Below are 22315 nucleotides of genomic sequence, written 5' to 3' on the forward strand. Positions count from 1 at the left end.
GTTTCATTTGTTGGGTAGTTGGAATCAGTGATTTTAACTTGTTGCTATACTGGTTTGTTAAAAAACAAACAAACAACCCAAAGGATAAGGTGAAAGGCACCTCTGGTTTGTGCACAGCCATGTACAGGAACAGTATATATAAGCACAGGGGTATGAGGCAAACGGATGGGGCTGTTTTTCTTCCTTTATTTGCTTTTTGGGGAAATACTGACTCAAAGTAGTCGTATACAATTCTTAGAGTCAGTGTTCTCGTACATAATCCAAGTGTCTTGATTTGGTCTAGAGGACTTAAACAAAAGAAAATGATCAAGTAAGACCTAATTTCTACACTGATAATGGAGGTGTCAGTGCCAAGTGATTATTCTGTGAATCATGTGGAGAAAGAGAAGCTTCTTGAGGCGAAGAAATGTAGTCAGAGACCAATAAAATGAGACAGAAATATTTCCCATCATTTTGGATGCCACAGGATTGATTAAAATTAATTTTTAAGTACACCTTGATAGGTTGCTGTACATATTACATCATATGAACTTTAGAAGGAAACTCTCTTTAGCACAATGCAAGTATTATGGCAAGCATTAACCGTAAATTTGAGAGACTGAAGCCACACACCACATATTCTGGCTCAGGAGTGAGGCTCATTGTTGTCATAATATATACAAAACTAACCCATTTAAAGAGATTGCTCAGCAATAGCTAGTAGCCCAGTATAGGGCCTCTGATTTGCAGGATTCTGGACGAAACCTTGGTATATGCTCCTCCCACCCCTATCCCCAGCCAGAGTTCATTTTTGCAGGGCTAAGTGAAATGAATGAAAGAGATAAAATAGGGGGACTAATCCCTAGTTGTGAATGAAAGTCTATGGTACCAGATCCCAGTCTTTTGAGCTAGGAACAGTAGAACAGGAGAAAGTTGCCAGAACTTCCAATAAAAAGTTTGGATTAGTTTCTCAAGGACAGATCCATTAGATTCCGGAACTTGGCTGCCATACTGTGTAACTGCCGAGCTATCCCCTCAAAGGCCTCTTCAACTCAACTAAGTACTGTTTTCTTCCTCAAAACTCTCAGAATTTGTTAAATATGACTACGGGAAGACAAACTCATTTGGAAAATGCTTTTGCAGCATCAGGTTCAGTTAACAGGTCAAAGCCTGATTCCCCCAACACCATCTAAAGTACCTCTGCCGAAGGATTCCACTGAACTTCTAGAGCAGCTGATTGGGGAGATGAAAAGCATTAAAGAAATGTTACAGACAACTCTACTAAGTTACAAAATAACTCAATTACACTTACAATGGTTAAGGATGAAATGGCAAATTTGGCAAAGCAGGTGCGGGCCTCAAATGCCCGTCTGAACAGCTTGGAGCACAGGGTGTCTGAAGCTGAAGGAAGCTTGATTCAAACTCAGGAAGATCACAAAATTATCATGTAACTGACTAAGGACCTCGAGGAAATGAATAACAGAGGCAAAAGGAACAATGCCAGACTGATTGATCTTCCAGAGGGAGCAGAAGGTGCAGATACCATCAAATTCCTGGAAGATTTTATCCCTAAGATACTCTCTTTAAATTTCAAGCAGCCATTAGAATTTAAGAGTGCACACAGAGTACCATCACGGCAAATTAATGGTCAGAGTGGACCTAGGCCAATAATCTTTAAGGTACTAAGATTCCCACAAGCACTTGAAATTTTAAGGGCTGCCAAAGAGAAAAGGAATTTAAAATGGCAAGAGGCACATATTCTATTCTTCCCTGACTTTGCAAAGGCCACTGCAAATACAAGGAAGCAATTTTTGCAACTTCGCCCACAACTAAGACAAATGGGAAGAGTATACGGATTACTATTCCCGGCGGTAATGAGGGTTACACACACTAACAAGACCATTCATTATGAAGACCCTGTGAAATTGCAAGAATATATTTCTCAATTTGCTGATGGGATGTCATAAACTTTTGTCATGCTAACTTGAAAATTGTAAGGATCATTTTTGTTTTATTTTTATTTCATTTCATTTTTGGTTACAACATGGTTGATTTTGCGAGGAAAAGCAACTGTTACTTATTTTAATTGGAGATGTTTGGGGTTGGAAAATAGATGATTACCATGGTTACAGAAGAATTCCATAAAGAAACTGTTATTTTTTTTTTATGGAAGTAAGATTGAATTTTTAAATCATTATTCACATTACCGGTTTAGAATGCTCTGACGTCTTGCAGACCAGACAGGAATGGATTCTTTTAAAGCTGCGGCTCTCTTGTTGCCAGAGCGTCGTTGTGCTTTCCAAGCCTCAAGTCAGTTAGGCTCCGCCCCTTTGTGTGCCATGGTGACATTGCAATGTCCTGTACCGCGCTGAGGTTGGGGAGAGGGGAAAGGACCGGATCACAGCGAGAGCATGACTTCTGTCGGTGCATGTCATTCCCACGAGCCTGCCTTGACAGTGTGTGGTTAAGATGATCTGACAGTGACTCCTGTGTGCCAAACTTGCGATGGAGATGAAGGACCCACACTTCACCCGTGTATGAATCTTTGAGGGAGGCTCTCTGGAGCCTCTCCCCACATGGCTGGACTACTCTTCTTTTCTTCAGCGGCAACCTTGATGCTACAGACTTAAGTGAGTGAAAATAGAGGACCGACAAGACTAAAATGGCAAATACCCCCTGCGCATGCCCCGATCTGTGACTCTAACGGAATGACATCACTAAACAATGGCCTGAAATGGCCCAAACACTTCTGGTGGCCACAACAGGATCCTGGGACCAGCTAAGAAAACTTTGGACACTCCAATAGCCCAGAACCAGCCCACAGGTTGCTGTCTGCTTTAATTACCAGAATGTGTGGCCCCTGGTTAGAATATATCAGGGAGGTTTCTTTCTGAATAATAATAATAATAACTTTATTTTTCTATACCGCCATAGTCAGGTGACTTCTAGGCGGTTTACATTGTAAGAAGGCTGGACATTCAGCGAATAACAAAAGGTCTTAATACAATGCAATAAGTCTACATACAATACAATACAGTGAGTCTAAATACAATACAGTACAATATAGTGAGTCTAAATACAATTCAATATGATAAGACTAAATACAATAGGTTTTCAAGGAGGGCCCATGCATGACATTTAAGACCAAAAACTTAGCCAACCATCTAACTGCAGTGAGACCTATTACAGAAGGAGGGGGTGATGTCACCTCATTTGGTCATAGGGCATGCAATGATTGCAGCATGTGTGCCACCTCTTTAAATGTGGACATCTTAACTAATCTGAGCAACGGGAAAACCTATAGATTAAGGGGCCTAACAACTTGCAAATCCACTGAAGCAATCTATGGCATTATTTGCCCATGCCCATACAATGATTCTAAATACGATATAATAGTCAAATGGGAAACTTACGTGCTAATTGGAGTTCTATGGGTAATGAATACCTGAACGCTTAGTACTTACATATGAATTGGAGTTCATATCTGAATAGATGAGGAGCTTCTTGAGAGAAAGAAAAGGCATTTACGGGGAGGGGAGTCCTAGTGAGGGAGGGTCCTAGTGAGGGAGGGGGCAGTTTTAGTCAATGAATTTTGCGAATAGGGCGGTTTTGATCGATTTATGGAATGCACTGTAAGACAGATTGGGTTCGTTTATGTAGTTTTTCAGCCAAACTTGCTGTCTGTTCGCTTGGAACTTAAAGGTTCTATCCAGGAAAGATTTGTATCTGCAGCCTGTAATCTTTGGGTATGCAAAGATGTTTTTGCTTCTGGTTGCTCGTGTGGGGTTGTGTAGGATAAAGTGAGTTTGCAGGTATGAAGGTGCTAGTCCCCAGGTTTGCCTGAAACAGGTGCAAGCAAATTTGAATAGTATTCGCGCTTCTATTGGAAGCCAATGCAGCTTTTTGTAGTAGGGGCTGATGTGATCATTTTTTTTAGACCGAAAATTAGGCGAATGGCGGTGTTTTGTATTAATCTCAGTTTTTTTATTGTTCTTTGTGGGATGCCCAGGTAGATGATGTTGCAGTAGTCAAGAATGGATAGGATCAGCGCCTGTACCAGCAACCTGAATGAAGTTGGGTCAAAATATTTTTTTATGGTCCTTAGTTTCCATAGCGTGTAAAAACATTTTTTCACTAGTGAGTTTGTGTGGTCAGTCATAGTTAAATGAGTGTCTAGAGTGATACCGAGTATTTTTATGTTGTTGGATATTGGGTATTCGTGATTGTTTATTTTTATCGTTGTTTTTTGTAATTTTGTCATTAGGACTAGTCAGAAAGACTTTTGTTTTCTCTGCGTTTAGTTTTAGTTTGAAGTTAGTGGTCCATTTATCAATTTCGGTCATTATGTTTGAGAGGTTGTCTACAATTTCTTTTGTGATGTCGTTTAAGGGGATTAGAATGGATATGTCGTCTGCGTAAATGTAGTGTATTAAGTTTAGTTTTTGTAGGAGGTGACCTAAGGAGGCGATGTAGATATTGAAAAGGGTGGGCGATAGGGGGGAACCTTGAGGTACGCCTGATGGGTTTTTCCATGGTTTGGAGTAGTTTCCATTGCTGATTATTTGGTAGGATCTGTTTATTAGGAATTCTTGGAACCATTTCTTTGCCTTTCCAGAAATTCCCATTACTTCAAGGCACAGCAGCATGATTTCATGGTCTACCAGGTCGAACGCGCTGCTGAGATCTAGTTGTAGGATCAGTGCGCTTTTGCCTTTGCTAAAGAGATCATAAAGGTGGTTCAGTAAGGAGGGATGGGAACTTAATCAGATAAGAAAAAAATATTTAGGATTTTACTGAAGCACTTACATTTTTATTTTCGCAAGTCACCAATGAGAGTTAAGATCTACAATACCTCCTAATTAAGATAAGTACATCAAGCTGGATATACTTACCAGATAGGTGTTAGATACGCTTTAATATATATATACATAGGGAGGGCCGGGGACTTGTGAAGGCGATGATGGTCCCCTTGAAAACCTCATTGTAGTGACATCACTATTATATGGGTTTCTTGGTCTGAGCACTTCACAAATAATTTAAATATTGTATTTTGCACAATTATAAATGGAATAATTTCTAATAGGAATATAGCTGTGAATATATGAATATATCGTCAACAACGTCACAGATTACAAAGAAAGTTATCTCTCTATTTTGTAGTCAATTCTAATCATTACTGACATATCTATTATTTATGAGAGGGATAAATTTTATTTGTTATGTATGAATGAATTGACTTGTTTATTTAATTCAGTTATGATAAATCGGAGGTTTTAATTTTACTTTATTGATTGGTAAGACTTATACATATTATCTAGGGGTGTTGAGTAATTTTAAACAAAATGTACATTGAATGTTATACTATTCAAATATCAAAATACTGTATTGTTTAAGGAATTATTTTAATTTAAACTGCTAGAGGAGCTAAATTAATTATATTGAATATTTCATGCTTAATAATATAGTCATTTAATATAGTTGGGAATCATAATTTATTAAATGGGGAGGATGAATTATTGGGAAGATCTAGGGTAATACCAAAATACAAATACTGAGGAAGTATAAATCAAAATAGTGAAAGCACAAACTTACTTCCAATATTACACTATAGTGAGCACACACCGCTATATTGAGCATACAAGCTGTATGTTATGCCGTGCCTCAGAGACCGAGTCATCCAGCAAAATTTACTAGAGCCATTCTTCGGTCAGAGTCTCGATCATTGGCAACTGGCATGTGCTAACTGCACTACATACTTTTTATTTTGAACTTTTTATGTTTTTAAACTTTTTAAACTTCTTTTATAAATTTGTTCTTGTAAAATTTTTAAATATCAAAAAATCTTTAATAAGATAGTGCATCAATTCAAAAAAGCACTTATCTGAGTGAGTTGTCAGCACTGTTTAAACCCAACGGGGCCACCGTTTCACCTGGTATGGCTTCATCAGGGGAAAACGTAGACAGTGCCTGTAACAGAAATATTGTGTTACATTTTGTAATATAGTGACTAGAATTAAAGTCAAAATTCAACAAAACATTGCATTTAACCTTAAGTGTTTAACAAAGCAACTTACGGAACAGGAAAAGACCTAGCTCCTAGGCATATATTTCTCCAAAATGGCGACGGACATTAAGAACGCCAAGCCATTTAAATTACCCGCTGCAAACCACATGATGCTTACGTTCCACACGTGACAAACGTGGGTAACTTGATACCTATTGAAAGGTGAACGTAAACGTAGGACATGCCAAAAAAATTTTTTTATCTTCAGCCTATAAACCGGCCAAAACTATATCAAAAATATATATGACCACCAGACCGTTTAAAACTCGTCTCGCTGAACATAAATCCAATATTAAAAGAGGACAAGTGAAAGAACCTATGGTTCAACATTGTATTCAAGCCTCCCATACATTTGACAACATCAGAGGATGTGTTATTGATGTCATCAAGAAACGCAACATGGGAGGTGATAGAACCTTAGCTTTGAAAAGACGTGAAACCTTTTGGATCTTTACATTACAAACTCTTCATCCAACAGGGCTCAACGACAAGATTGATTGGTCAAGTTACTATTAGACATCTCTGGTTTTATCTCTATATATTTTTGATATAGTTTTGGCCGGTTTATAGGCTGAAGATAAAAAATTTTTTTTGGCATGTCCTACATTTACGTTCACCTTTCAATAGGTATCAAGTTACCCACGTTTGTCACGTGTGGAACGTAAGCATCAGGTGGTTTGCAGCGGGTAATTTAAATGGCTTGGCGTTCTTAATGTCCGTCGCCATTTTGGAGAAATATATGCCTAGGAGCTAGGTCTTTTCCTGTTCCATAAGTTGCTTTGTTAAACACTTAAGGTTAAACGCAATGTTTTGTTGAATTTTGACTTTAATTCTAGCCACTATATTACAAAATGTAACACAATATTTCTGTTACAGGCACTGTCTACGTTTTCCCCTGATGAAGCCATACCAGGTGAAACGGTGGCCCCGTTGAGTTTAAACAGTGCTGACAACTCACTCAGATAAGTACTTTTTTGAATTGATGCACTATCTTATTAAAGATTTTTTGATATTTAAAAATTTTACAAGAACAAATTTATAAAAAAAGTTTAAAAAGTTTAAAAACATAAAAAGTTCAAAATAAAAAGTATGTAGTGCAGTTAGCACATGCCAGTTGCCAATGATCGAGACTCTGACCGAAGAATGGCTCTAGTAAATTTGCTGGATGACTCGGTCTCTGAGGCACGGCATAACATACAGCTTGTATGCTCAATATAGCGGTGTGTGCTCACTATAGTGTAATATTGGAAGATCTAGGGTGCCTGGGGGAAGTGGCAATTGCTAGTCAGTATGCGTGCACCCAAGTTTTTGAGATACTTAATGGGAAGGGGAGGGGGGCTTTTAGTTTAGGATTCTGGAAGTGTGTGGAAAAATGAGTTATAATTTTGGCAAAAAATAAGTTATATTTTCATTTGATAGTACCTATATATAAAAGGAAATGGCTTTAAAATTATACTCATTAAATGTAAATGGACTTAAATCACCCTATCAAAAGGAAAAAGGCTCTTAATTTTTTTGAAAAGTCAGCAAGCAGATATTTATTTTATTGAGGAAACATCTATCCGCTGTAGAGGTGGCCAAATTGGAGGGAGGATGGGTAAAACATTGTTTTTTTTTGTCCCAGCAGTAGGTAAAAAGGCAGGGGAGGGAATCCTGATTAACAAGACTATCTCTGCTAACTTCGATAACTTTCGAGCTGATCCATTGGGTAGATGGTTCTATGTTAATATGACTTCAGGAAAAGATACTCTGACACTTTTTAATATTTATGCACTGAATACTAATCAGGCAGATTTATTTTATTTATTTATTCAATTTTCTATACCGTTCTCCCAGGGGAGCTCAGAACAGTTTACATGAATTTATTCAGGTACTCAAGCATTTTTCCCTATCTGTCCTGGTAGGCTCACAATCTATCTAATGTATTTGGGACAATGGGGGGATTAAGTGACTTGCCCAGGGTCACAAGGAGCAGCGTGGGTTTGAACTCACAACCTCAGGGTGCTGAGGCTGTAGCTTTAACCACACTCTCCCCATTTCTTTAAAGCACTCCAACAAATTATTCTATCACTTGCTATGACTAATTTAATTGTAGCCGGAGATTTCAATGCTGTCATGAATCCAATAATTGATAAACAACCGAGTAGACAATTAAAATTGTTAGGTCTGGATAATCTGGTACATATATGTGGTTTAAAGGATATATGGCGGATTTTTCATTTTAATGCTAGGGAATTTTCCTTTTGTTCCCAAGTTCATAAATCATTTTCAAGAATTGATTATTTTTTTGTTTCGGATCATTTAATTCAAAATGTCTAAAGGGCTAGCATAGAACCGATCATTTTGTCAGATTATGCTGGAATTTGGATAGAATATCAATTTATTGAAGAAGATTCTAATAGACCTGTTTGGAGGTTTAATAATGCAATGCTTGCAGATTCATACTTTCTTGAGGAAATTAAAATAAAAATGAATGAATATTTTCAATTCAACACCTCAGAGGAAATCTCTTTGGAAATTATTTGGGATGCTTTCAAAGCTACTATGAGAGGGCAAATAATTTCATATTTGACACATACTAGGAAATTGCTAAAATTAGAATTTTCCAATTTGGAACAAACTATTTTGACTTTAGAGCCACAATTGGCCTCGAAATGGGAACAAGACACTTTAAATGCCTTATTGAAAGCTAAATACAAATATAATGAGATTTCCTCACAATTGGCTCGGAAAGATTTGTTTTCTTAACAGGCTCTGTATTATGGAAACTCGAATAAAGCAGGATGATTATTGGTTAATTATCTTAAAGCAAAAAAAAAAAAAAAAAAAGAAAAGTAAAGATTGTGGCCATTAAAGATGAAAAAGATAACATTCATACTCATATTGGTGATGTTTTAAAACAATTTTGGACTATTATAAGGCTTTATATTCTTCTGAGCTTTATTCAGATAAAGAACATGACGGTAGAGAATTTTTAAATTCAATAAATGGGCCGAAAATTCCAGAGCATATAAAGGAAAAACTTGAAGCACCTATATCATATACAGAACTCCAGGCAGCATTGAAGTCTCTGAGGGCTAGAACCGCCCTGGGTAGTGATTGATTCACAGTGGAGTTTTCAAATCTTTTTTTTTTCCCATTAAATCTTTATTGATTTTCAATTTAAATTTCAAGTATTACACTTGTACAGAAAGCAATAATAGAAGACACATTAAATACAATGTAATTATAACTCATAAAATTAACAAAATTTTAACTATTTATGCTCAAGTCCTCAACTTAGGATCCAAGACTAAAAATCAGCGAAACATATATATAAAAAAAAGAAACTATAAATTAACAAGAAACTGAAAGCTATAGCTCTGAAATGAGGTCATCTAATAACAAATTATAGGGCTCAAAGATTTCTTTCATCCAGATGACAAAACAAAGGAGAAAGTCCAACTTTGTCTGCAGAAAAAACCAAGCAGGAGAAACAGGGTTTTATTTTACTTATTTGCATTTTAATTTTGGTACAATAAATTTTTGCCTGCATCTTGTACACAGTCTGCAGTTTTGTTTGTTTCATCCAGACGAGACATTGCCACAAAAGTTGTCAACTGAGAAGGTTCAAAGAACACATACTTAACAGTACGGTAATACACGATACATTTACATGGATGTCTCAAATAAAAAGTCACCCCCTGAGTTTTTCAAATCTTTTCAAAATTTACTATTACCTCATCTTTTAAATTTATATCAATCACAAACTGACTAAGGGTTATATATCAGTTACTATGGCAGAATCAATAACCATTGTTTTGCCAAAGCCAAACCGAGATCCCATGTTGGTTTCAAACTATAGGCCTATTTCTTTAATTAATGTGGATGGGAAAATCCTGGCTAAGTTATTGGCTTTAAGTTTAGCCAAGGCTCTCCCTTATATGATTGGTATGCACCAAACGGATTTCGTTGCTCAAAGACATTCTGCAAATAATAACAGATTGGCATTTCATATGCTAAATTTTGCAAAAACAATGGATGATCTGGCCTTCTCTGTTTCTTTGGATATAGAGAAGGCCTTTGATCGTGTAGAATGGACTTTCATGTATCAAGCAATGGATTGGTTTGGAATGGGATCGAGATTGATTCAAGTGATTCAAACTTTGTATAGTTCCCCTTCTGCCAGATTATATATTAATAATACATTTTCAGAGCGTTTTTGTCTGAAGAGGGGAGTTAGACAAGGATGTCCCTTATCTCCTTTGCTTTTTGATATTGTTTTGGAGGAGGGTTTGGGCTCCCTCCTGGCCCGATATTGTTGGGGAGTCGGCGGTCCTTCGGGGTGAGGGTGCGAGTGGTCCTGCCGGGGGGGGGATGGATCGGACGTCGGGGAGTCGGCCGGGCAAGAGGGCTTGGGCTCCCTCTTGCTCCGATCGTGGATGCGGGTGCGGGTGGGAGCGCGTGCGAGCGGTCGTTCGGGGTGGGGGTGCGAGCGGTCCTGCTGGGGGGGTGAATCGGGCGTCGGGCGGGGTGGGAACTGTTTAAAAACTTTTGTATACCGCGCTCAGGCATATAACGCGCGAGGGGTATGCGCGGTACGTAAAAACCACGTATAACGCGCGCGTTATATCCGCGAAAATACGGTATAAGGTTTTGACCTATGCAGATTATATTTTGCTTCATTTGAAGAATCCTGAATCTACCATACTGCATTTATTGGAATTGATTGATCGATTTGGTAAATTTTCTGGTTACAAAATAAATTGGAGCAAATCAGAGGTTCTTCCACTAAATGTGCATTGTGTAAAAGGTTTAATTGATCCATTCCCATTCCTTTGGAAGGAAGAGGGAAAAAATGTTTGGGTATTATGATTCAAAGAACTTTGGAAGACACAATGACAGTAAATGAAAAGTCTTTATTGCTGAAAGTCAAAGAAATGTGTGAGCATTGGAACCCACTACATCTTTCATGGTGGGGGAGAATCCAAACCATCAAAATGATGATTTTTGCCTGTAGTTTGTTACCAAATGAGTATGTTACCGGTTTATTTTCAAAGTTCCTTTTAGAAGAAATTGAATAGGATTCTTACAAAATTTATTTGGCTGGGTAAAACTGCTAGAATAGCCTTGGTATCTTTGCAAAAACCACAAGCCGGGGGGGGGGGGAGGAATTTTCCAAATTTTTATAGGTAACATCAAGCCTTCATTCTGCGTCAGGGTATGTATTGGATCCTTCCTGAACTCATGGAGAATCTTCCGGATTGGCTGATCTTAGAGAGTCATCTCATGTCCCTATTACGTTTGAGTCACATTTTGAGTATCAAGCTGCCCAGAATATACAAGGACAATAGTATTCTTTTTTCCCACCTGGAACACATTAAAATTCATTAATAATTTAACACCTACTCCAATAAACAATCCACATGTCAATCCCTATGGTTGAACTCCAAGATTCAAATTGGCGAGTCTAAGATCCTCTGGAAACATTGGCTGCAGGCAGGCATACGTACTTTGGAAGATGTAATTTCTAATGGGATAATGGTAAATTTACTACAATTACAACAATCATTTGGCATATCAAAGTCTCAAGGATTTAAATGGTTGCAGTTGAAAAAGGCCATTCAGAAACGGTTCCCTGATTGGCGAAATTAAAAAAATCAGTATAGCTTGTCGGGCCTGTGTTTCCAGACAGATTGGCAGGGGCATCAGGCCGCCAAGTGGTACAAATGAATGTCTGAGTATTTGAATAAGAAACCTAAACAAGTTTAAAAGACATTTGGAGCATTGAGATAAAGCAACAGATTTCTGCTACTCAATGGCAACAGATTTGGACTTGGAGAATGAGATGTACAGCGTCAGCATCTATGAGACAAGTTTGTTTTTTTCTGTTATATATAATTTTTTTGGACCCCTGTTCATTTACAGAAGTTGGATAGTTCAAAGTCCAATAGATGCTGGCACTGCCAGCTTGAAGCAGGGACACTGGATCATTTGTTGTTTTATTGTTCCTTGATACTCAATTCCTGGAAATCGATATGAGGAAAGATTATTAGGATACTTGGTGTTCCTATGCCATTGACATACGAGATGGTTTTATTTGGAACATTATTGAAACTGAAGAATCCAGTTGACAAACATAAAAACAGACTTCTTTTAATTATGACAGGGGTTGCTATGCAGATGATAACGAGGAATTGGAAAAATTATGACAGATTAAACCTATCTTTTTGGTGGGAAACGTTGTGCTTATATTATAGGTATGAGAGAATGGGCTTCTTTTACTAAGGTGCGCTAGTGGTTTTAGCGCACGCACAAGATTAGCGCACGCTATAGCGCGGGCTAGCCGAAAAATTACCACCTGCTTAAAAGGAGGCGGTAGCGGCTAGCACGGGGGGCAATTTAGCGTGCGTTATTCCGGGCATTAAGGCCCTAACGCACCTTTGTAAAAGGTGCCAAATGTATGCGGAACAAGTGGGAAATAAAAAATTCAATGAAGTCTGGGGTCTGTTGGAAACATTTATTAAATTGTAGATTGGTTAATTGGAACAATCCTTAATTTTGGATTTTTTTTATTTTTCCACATCCAGATGGGGTAGGGTAGAGAGGGGGCAGGTATAAGGTATTTTGTTTTTTATATTTATGCAATTGTAAGTGCTATTAATTGTTTATATCTGTATGTTTATCTGTATGCACTTTTTCTTCATTTTGGAAAATTAATAAAGATTAAAAAAAAAAAAAGGACAGGTCCATTAACAGCTTTTTGCTAGGTATGCTTGGGAATGCAGGCTTTTGTTTCTGGGAGTAAACAATAGGAATGGGTTTTCCTGTTAGGATCTGTTGGGTCTTTCTTCTAACAGACCTGTGAAGTCCAGATGCAGAGTTCCAGTGATCATTGGTTTATTCTGCTATTTCACATCTTATGTTCTTAAGGTCTTACTGATAAAAGTGTAAAAGTTACTTTTCTTGATAATTATGATGTCGGGTAATACTGTGTTTCTGTATTTAGAGAGAAGGTGAAGATGCAGAAATCATTCTGTTGGGCAACAAGTGTGATAAAGAAGAAGCAAGAGCAGTTTCAAAAGAAAAAGGAGAAAAGGTACAGTGTCCACTGAACCTTTCTTTATGGTCTAGGACAAGGGTGTCAAAGTCCCTCCTTGAAGGCCACAATCCAGTCGGATTTTCAGGATTTCTCCAATGAATATGCATAAGATCTATTAGCATACAATGAAAGCAGTGCATGCAAATAGATCTCATGCATATTCATTGGGAAATCCTGAAAACCCGACTGGATTTTGGCCCTTGAGGAGGGACTTTGACACCCCTGGTCTAGGACATAGTGGGGTGCTTTCAGAAACTGAATCCCTGGAAATTTTCACGATTCCCTTTCTCAGGCTTGTATGTACAAGTACAAAAATTCTAATCTAATCTTTCCTTTTTCATACCGCATCCCCATTAACCAAAAATTAATTCTCTCATCCTGAGTTCTGCAGACAGTTTATCTGTAGCTTTTAGTATGGTGAGCCCTTTTCAATCTGGTACTTGTTACCTGTTTATCTCCACTTCCTATAATATACTGTCTGCCCAATTGAAAAAAGCTCAAGCTAAATCAAACCAAAAGCAACACTATTGTCTTGAAACTGTACACAAAGTGGCAATTCTATAAATGGTGTCCTGATTGTAGGCGGCAGTAGGTGTTCTACTGCTAATTGGGGCGCACGTTTTTTAAAAAACCAGGAAGGAAGGGTGTGAGCTGTAGCATTCATTTTAATATCACAATGTTCAGAAGACTCCACTTAGACATATTATGAAGTTAGGGGTCAGTTTAACCAGGTAAACTGATTGTCCACTCCTTACCTAGTTAATATGTTTGTTTATGAAAAACTTTATATACTGCATAAAACCCCCACAAAAAACAACACCCTGAGGCAGGCTACCTATAGCCCAGTCCCTCCTACCAGAACCCCCTGAGACATCCTCTGGCACCCCAACTCCCCCCCTCTCAAGCCCACCCATACCCCACCAGTACCTTCTTTAGTTGGCCGGCCGGAGGGATGCTTTCTCACTTCGACCGGCAGACCTGTCTCCTTTGAATGGCGTGCCTTCCCCCATGGGAGTGGCCTAAGGGATCTAGCCAATCGGAGTCCTAGGCCACTCCCAGTATCCCTCCTATGGGAGGGTCCTTAAGCACCTGGGCCAATCAGGGCATTAGGCCCCTCCCTGGTGCATCCCACGATGCACCGTGAAGGGGAAGGCCCTCCAGACAACTAAAGAAGGTATTGGTGGGTTCCAGGTAGGCTTGAGGGGGGGTTGGGGTGCTGGAGGATGTCTCAGGGGTGGGGAGTTCCGGCAGGAGGGACTGGGCATCTCTCCTGCCGATGATCTGGGGGGAGGTGGGAGGGGGTTCTGGTAGGAGGGACTGGGCATCCCTACTGCTGATTATTTTTTGGGGGGAGGTTCCAGTAGGAGGGACTAGGCATCCCTCCTGCTGGTGGATGTCTTGGCAGGGTGGCGACAGGAGGAATTTGACGCTGCTCCTGCCATGAACATGCAGGAATGGGGGTCGGCTTCGGGGGTTTTGGCAGGAAGGACTGGGCATCTCTCCTGCCGGTAGTCTTTTCGGGGGGGACGGGTTCCCTGTCGTGGCTGCTAAACTGATCGGTTCAGCGGCAGTTGATCAGCTCAGTGGCAACCTGATTCTCTAATTGGCACCTGTAACATGACGTTGGCTAGAGGATCGTGGTGTTAGGTGGGCTTAGACGTCTGTCCGTGAGGACAGATGCAACTCTATATAGGACGCCCATGTGCACTTCTTATAAGCCGCTTAGGTGGCTTCTGAGACCGGTCATCCTATACAGAATCCAGCCCAAAAACTGCACATTAGCTGATTTGAATTTTGCTCTCTATTTCTTCAAACTGGTATACACATTGAAGAGAAGTACTGCTGTTGGAAAGTGAGAATGAGAAGCACAGAAAAATAGAAATGAGTTGCATGATCTATAAGGGTCAGGAGAGGGCTAGGAAATAAGGGACTGAGTCATACCAGTCTGAATTAGAAGCCCTCTGTTTCCAGGTAGACATCTATATGCAATGTGCAGTGTTGTTTTCTCTGAGTAATTATAATAGTACTTTGTTTAAAAAAATAAAAGTACAAATAGTTTTAGATGTAGAAATTCCCTTTAAAATTTTCCCCAATGAAGGCCTTTTTTTGCACAGAAAACAGTATTATACTTGTTGATATGCATGCTTATAATATTGCCCAGAGGTATACAGGCAGAAAGTACACGCTATTGAACTTAAGTGTTTACTTTTTTGCAGAGCAAGTAGAAAGGTATAGGGTAAGATGCACAACGCTCCGTCACCATGGTAAAAAATACTATAGTGGGAGCGATTTTCTTTTACAGGACTATGTACAAACAAATAGCATACAAAATCATATGTATGCAATTTTTCATAGTAGCTCCGTAACAGAGGGGAGGGACTGTGCCTGACACTTTCTCAGAAGAGCAAACGCTAGACGCAGCTCCTCCTAACCTGCCTGCAACCACCATTCTCCTCTGATGCCATGATTCTGGCAGAGTGGAGAGCGGCGGCTGCCATCTCAGTTGATTGGGGCTTACCCTGCTGGTACCAGAGCCAGCGGGAGAAGCCCCGATCAGCTGGGGGGGAGGGTTGTTTTGTTTTTTTAAATGAGTGCAGCTGTTGTGTGTGTAACACATGAACAACAGCAGCCCATTAAAAAAAAGTCTGCTGGAACCCCTCCCCAAACAACTCTGGGAACCCACCCTACCCCTGGACCTCTGAGGATTGGCAAGAGAGCCCTTAGGCATCTGTGTCAGTCAGGGCCTTAGGCCCCTCCTAGTGCATCCCAGAATGCACCAAGAAGGGGAAGGCCTACCATTTTCAAGAAACTAAACTAAACTAAACCTTAAGTTTGTATGCCGCATCTTATCCACAATTGTAGAGCTCGGCACGGTTTAAAGGAACTGGAATAGAAAAAGGAACTCCAATGAAGGGTTACAGGATTTAGTATAAAGAATGTTTAGAGGGGCTTAGTATACCAAAGAGGGAGGAAGCATTACATTTCTGAGAATAGCCAAGTTTTCAGATGTTTACGGAAAAGTTGGAGGGAGCCCAGATTCCGAAGTGAGGTGGTAAGGTTATTCCAGAGTTCTGTGATTCTGAAGAGAGGGATGTCCCTAATTTTCCTGCATGGGATATGCCTTTTAATGAGGGGAAGGATAGTTTCAATTTTTGGGTGGATCTGGTTGTATTAGGATTCGAGGAATTCCAAGATAGTGGAATAAGGGGAGGAAGGATGCCGTATAGGATCTTGAAAGTTAGGCAGGTGCATTTAAAGTGAACCCTGGAGATTACTGGCAGCCAGTGAAGCTTGGACAGGAGCAGGGAGACATGGTCAAATTTACTTTTTGCGAAGATTAGCTTAGCTGTGGTATTCTGAATCCGCTGAAGTCTTTGAAGGCTTTTCTTTGTTAGGCTTAAGTAAATAGAGTTGCAATAGTCAGTTTGGAAAGGATGATGGATTGTACAAGGACAGCAAAGTGCTGTTGATGGAAGCAGGATCTCAAAAGCATTTTTTTACCAAGGAGTTGAAGTGTTCGTTGAAGGACAGTGTAGAGTCAATGATGATGCCCAGAACTTTGCTTGAGAACTCAAGCTGCAGTGTGGGGCCAGAGGACAGTGGGATGAGGGTGGGTAGTTGGTCTAATTTTGGGCCAAGCCAAGCCAAAGTAGAAGCTTGCCTGCTATCAGAAGGGAGTGCACATCTCTCCTGCCAATCTTCAGTTTATAGGTATATAAGGGGGTCAGAGGGGGTTTCGGGAGGGGGCGTAGGCCCCCAGCAGCAGGAGGAAGTGGGCATCCCTCCTGCCTATTTTCTGAGGTACGGGGGTTCCCAGGGTTCCTGGCATTGTAATGGGTGTCGCACCACTCCTCACAGAGAACCTTCTCCTGAGCCGGTCTTATTTACTCGATTTATCAGGCAGATGAGTAAAGACATGGCTGTAAAATTGGAAGCAGACTCCTAAGTATTCAGAGAAGTTTATAGAAACTATGGACTATAAACATCCTCCTAAGGAGCTTCTCAAGCTTCCATTAAATGGCATTTTAAAGGAAACTCTCCCAAAAAATTGGGAATCTCCTTTGTTCTGGCTGCTCCGCGAAAGCTTGATTCTCATTGCAAAATAATTCCCATTCTTGGTTTTGATAAACCGCAACTCTCACATCAATCTCTACTTGTGGAATCTACTCTCAAAAAATCTGCGCCTTCTAAAGTCTATGCAGCTGTTCCTCCAGGGTGAGAAGGTCGGACGATGGACAGATTTGCGAGATGTCTCTACCAGAATTCCATGCTGGCTAATAGAGTCATCAATTACAATTTTTATTTTACCTGTTATCTTAAATATTGGGTAAAATAAATGCCAAACTATTGCAAGTACCTTCCATCTCATAGGAAGTCAGAGTTCCAGCACATATTTAATACTCTCACTCAACCCAGGCAGCATATGGTACAATTCTCATACGATTCCTTTGAACTGTCTTCTTGAGTTTTTGCAATGTCTGTGGCCATGAGGAGGCTTGCATGACTAAGGATAGCAGATATGGATGCTAACCTCCAGGATCGCTTAGCTAATATTCCCTTCCTTGGAGCTTTTTTTTTGGGGGGTCACCATTGAAAATGCAACAAAACTTTTGGAGCATGAAAAGTCTTTCAATTCACTCCTCAGACCTTTACCTAAATCCTCTGCCTCCAAATCTTTCAAGCCATCTTCTTCATATCAGAGGTGTTATACACCAAAGCCTGCTCCTTTTTCCAGGCTGCAGCAGAAAAAACAGCATCAACAGCGTCCTCAAAAGCCTCAGACCTCTGCTACTCCTATGTCAAATCAGCCTTTTTGACCAATTACTCGAGAGCATAATTTCAATCACTGTAACTTTGACTCTTCCTCTTCCCATTGAAGGTCATCTTCAACATTACCATCATCGTTGGCAGCTAATCACCTCCAATTTCTAGGTTCTCAATATCATTTGAGGTTATTCTTTTCATTTTCTCGACATTCTCCAGATCATCCTCCAAGAGAGTTTCCTTCCAACAGTCTGCAGTCCTTCACCAGGAAGTCAAATCTCTGCTTCTTCTCAATGCCATCGAGAAGGTTCCTTTGGACCAGCAGAACACGGGGTTTTATTCCCGATATTTCCTCATCCCGATATTGGACCTCAGAGCTCTCAACAAATTTCTTGTCAAGGAAAAATTTCAGATGCTGTCTCTAGCATCGCTGTATCCCCTGCTGGATCACAATGATTGGTTATGCTCTCTGGATTTCAAGGAGTCTTACACTCACATCTTCATTCACCCAGCCTTTCGCAAGTTTTTCAGATTTTGTGTGGGAAATCATCATTACCAATACAAGGTTCTGCCTTTCTGTCTCACCTCATCTCCCAGAGTTTTTACCAAGTGCCTGATGGTGGTGGCAACAGCCTTGCGAACTCACAGTTTCCAGATCTTTCCCTATCTGGACGATTGGCTCATCAAAGATCATTCATCTCAAGGTGTTATTGTAGCGACACAACAGACTATTGTTCCTGCAAAATGTGGGATTCGAAATCAACTTCCCCAAATCTCAATTGCAGCTTTCTTAGACTCTTCAGTTTATCGGAGCCCTCCTTGATACTGTTCAACTCAGGGCGTTCCGTCCTCAACAAAGTCAAGATGCTTTAATACAACTTTGCCATCAAGTGTACTTCCTCACTTCAATCTCAGCAAGGAACATGATGGTTCTCCTAGGTCACATGGCCTCTACAGTTCACATGACTCCTTTTGCCAAACTTCACCTACGTATCCCTCAGTGGTCACTGGCTCTTCCAGGCTCTCAACCGGATCCCTCAGTGGTTGCTGGCTTCTCCAGGCTCTCAACCCGCATTCCCAGCACATTACAGTAACATCTCTACGACAGTCTCTTCAGTGGTGGATGCTGTCATCCAATCTTTCAAGAGGTTTGCTGTTTCAAATGCCCCCTCACCAGAAGGTTCTCACGACAGATTCATCAACCTACACGGGGAGCTCACCTGGATGGTCTCCGTACTCAAGGTGACTGGTTCACCATAGATCGTCGCCATCACATGAATCTCTTGGAACTCAGAGCGATTTTCAATGCACTCAAGGCTTTTCAGCATCTTCTTCAAGATCAGGTCATTCTCATTCAAACAGACAATCAAGTGGCTATATACTACGTGAACAATCAGGGAGGAACAGGATCTCTTTTCCTTTGCCAAGAAGCTCAAAAGATTTGGAATTGGGCAATTCTTCACAACATTTTTCTGAAAGCTGTTTACATTCAAGGGGAGAAAAATTAACTGGTGGACAAACTAAGCTGCATCCTCCAATGGGCTAAGAGGACCTTCAAAGGAAGTGGAAGTAGTGGGACCATTGGGAAAAGCAATCAGAATATGATCAAGTTCAAAGTTGAAGTAGGAATTTCGAAGGGAAAGAGAACCACAGCGACAACTTTTAACTTCAAGAAAGGAAACTACGAAGTGATGAGAGTAATGGTAAGGAAGAAACTTAGGAACAGCTCAAAGAAATCGTAGACTGTAGAGCAAGCCTGGTCATTATTCAAAGACACGGTGAGCAAGGCGCAAAATCTGTATATCCCTAGATTTAGGAAAGGATGCAAAAAGAGCCAAACAAAATACCCAGCGTGGTTAACTAAAGAAGTGAAGAAAGTGATAGGAGATAAGAAAAATTAATTGCGGAAATGGAAAAAGGAGAAAACCAGGGAGAACTGGAAAGAGCACAGGAAGCATCAAAAATAATGTAACCTCGTGGTTAGAAGAGCAAAAAGAGAATATGAAGAGAAGCTAGCCAGGGAAGCGTGAAATTTCAAACCGCTCTTCAGATATGTTAAAGGGAAGCAGCCGGCAAGGGAGGAGGTAGGACCGCCGGATGACGGAGCTAGGAAAGGAGTGGTGAAGGAGGAAAAAGAAGTGGCGGATAGACTAAACATGTTCTTTTCGTCAGTATTTACGAAAGAGGCACATCCAACGTGCCGGAACCTGAAAAAATCTTCAAAGGAGATCAGGCAGAAAAATTAACATCCATGCAGGTAAGTCTTGAAGACGTACATAAGCAGATAGATTAAAAACTGACAAATCTCCAGGCCCGGACGGAATCCACCCTAGGGTATTGAAAGAACTAAAGGAGGAAATAGCAGAACTACTACAGCAAGTTTGTAATCTATCCCTGAAAACAGGCGTGATCCCGGAGGATTGGAAGATAGCTAATGTTAACATCTATCTTTAAAAAAGGATCGAGAGGTGACCCGGGGAACTACAGACCGGTAAGTTTGACTTCGGTTCCGGGGAAGATGGCAGAAGCGCTGATAAGACAGCATCGATGAGCATCTAGAAAGGAATAAACTGATGAAAACAAGCCAACATGGTTTCTGCAAGGGAAGATCATGCCTAACGAACTTATTGCACTCTTCGAAGGAATTAACAAACGGATGGACAAAGGGATTGATGTCGTATACTTAGATTTCCAAAAAGCCTTTGACAAGGTACCCCATGAACGCCTACTATGGAAACTGAAGAACCATGGTGTGGAAGGAGACGTACATAGATGGATCAAAAATTGGTTGGCGGGTAGGAAGCAAAGGGTAGGAGTGAAGGGCCACTACTCTGACTGGAGGAGGGTCACGAGTGGTGTTCCGCAGGGGTCGATACTCAGACCGCTGCTGTTCAATGTATTTATAAATGATCTAGAAACAGGGACAAAGTGCGAAGTAATAAAATTTGCAGAGAACACCAAACTATTTAGTGGAGTTTGGACTAAAGAGGACTGTGAAGATTTACAAAGGGACCTGAGCAAACTAGAAGAGTGGGCGACGAGATGGCAGGTGAAGTTTAATGTAGAGAAATGTAAAGTCTTGCATGTAGGAAACAGAAACCTGAAGTACAGCTATAGGATGAGAGGGCTGGTAATGGTTGAAAGTACCCTAGAAAAGGACTTGAGGGTAATAGTAGACAAGACAATGAAGCTGTTGGCACAGTGCGCAGCGGCCTCTAAGAAGGCGAATAGAATGCTAGGTATTATCAAGAAAGGTATTGCAACCAGAACGAAAGAAGTTATCCTGCCATTGTATCGGGTGATGGTGCGCTCGCATCTAGAGTACTGCTTCCAATATTGGTTGCTGTACCTTAAGAAGTATACGGCGATACTTGAGAGGGTTCAGAAAAGAGCGACACGATTGATAAAAAGTATGGAAAACCTTTCATATGCTGAAAGATTAGAGAAATTGGGGCTCTTTTCCCTGGAAAAGCGGAGACTTGGGACATGATAGAGACTTACAAAATCATGAAGGGCATAGAGAAAGTGGAGAGGGACAGATTCTTCAAACTTTCAAAAACTACAAGAACGAGAGGGCATTCGGAAAAATTAAGAGGGGACAGATTCAGAACCAATGCTAGGAAGTTCTTCTTCACCCAAAGGGTGGTGGACACCTGGAATTCGCTTCCAGGTGTGATAGGGCAAAGGGTGTGATAGGACAGAGTATGGTATTGGGGTTCAAGAAGGGATTGGATGACTTCCTGAAGGAAAAGGGGATAGAAGGGTATAGAAAGAGGATTACTATACAGGTCCTGGACCTGATGGGCCGCTGCATGAACGGACTGCCGACTTTCGGGGCACTGACTTTAAACGCATGGGAGACTTCGTCCATCAGGCGCTACAAAACCAAGCTGAAACCAATAATGTAGAGGCTATGTGGTCAATCCTGAAATGCACCTTGCATGAGGCAACAAACCGCTATATAAAAACAGTAAGCAAACGACGGAGGAAGAACAAGCCCCAGTGGTTCTCTGCAGAGATCTCAGATCTTGTTAAGGAAAAAAAAAAAGCTTTTATTTCCTACAAGCATACAGGAAACAGGGTGACAAAAGAAGACTATCTGACCAGGTCTAAAGCAGTCAAAGCGGCAGTCAGAGAGGCCAAGATTCAAACAGAAGAACAACTAGCGAAAAAAGGGGATAAATCCTTCTTCAGATACATTAGCGACAGGAAATGAAACACAGATGGAATAGTACGTCTCAGGAAAACAGACGGGACCTATGCAGAAACGGATTCTGATAAAGCCAAACTACTAAATGAATACTTTTGCTCAGTCTTTACTTGTGAAGCGCCGGGGACCGGTCCACAATTGCAAGCAAGGCAAACATCGGAAGACCCGTTTCAAAACTTCAAGTTTACACCCAGCAGCGTCCATGGCGAACTATCAA

General features: G+C 40.6%; 1 protein-coding gene across 2 annotated transcripts in view; it reads left to right on the forward strand.

Moving 5' to 3' along the window:
• Positions 1–22315, forward strand: part of LOC117353442 (ras-related protein Rab-10-like) — a 60496-nt gene that overhangs the window by 17846 nt on the left and 20335 nt on the right. For both annotated transcript variants that reach the window (XM_033929379.1, XM_033929378.1), the window contains exon 4: positions 13032–13121. In XM_033929379.1, coding sequence (XP_033785270.1) covers positions 13032–13121 — 90 coding nt within the window. The remainder of the gene's footprint in view (positions 1–13031; positions 13122–22315) is intronic.

The sequence above is a fragment of the Geotrypetes seraphini genome, chromosome 2 (assembly GCF_902459505.1).
Source record: "Geotrypetes seraphini chromosome 2, aGeoSer1.1, whole genome shotgun sequence".
NCBI classification, from domain to species: Eukaryota; Metazoa; Chordata; class Amphibia; order Gymnophiona; family Dermophiidae; genus Geotrypetes; species Geotrypetes seraphini.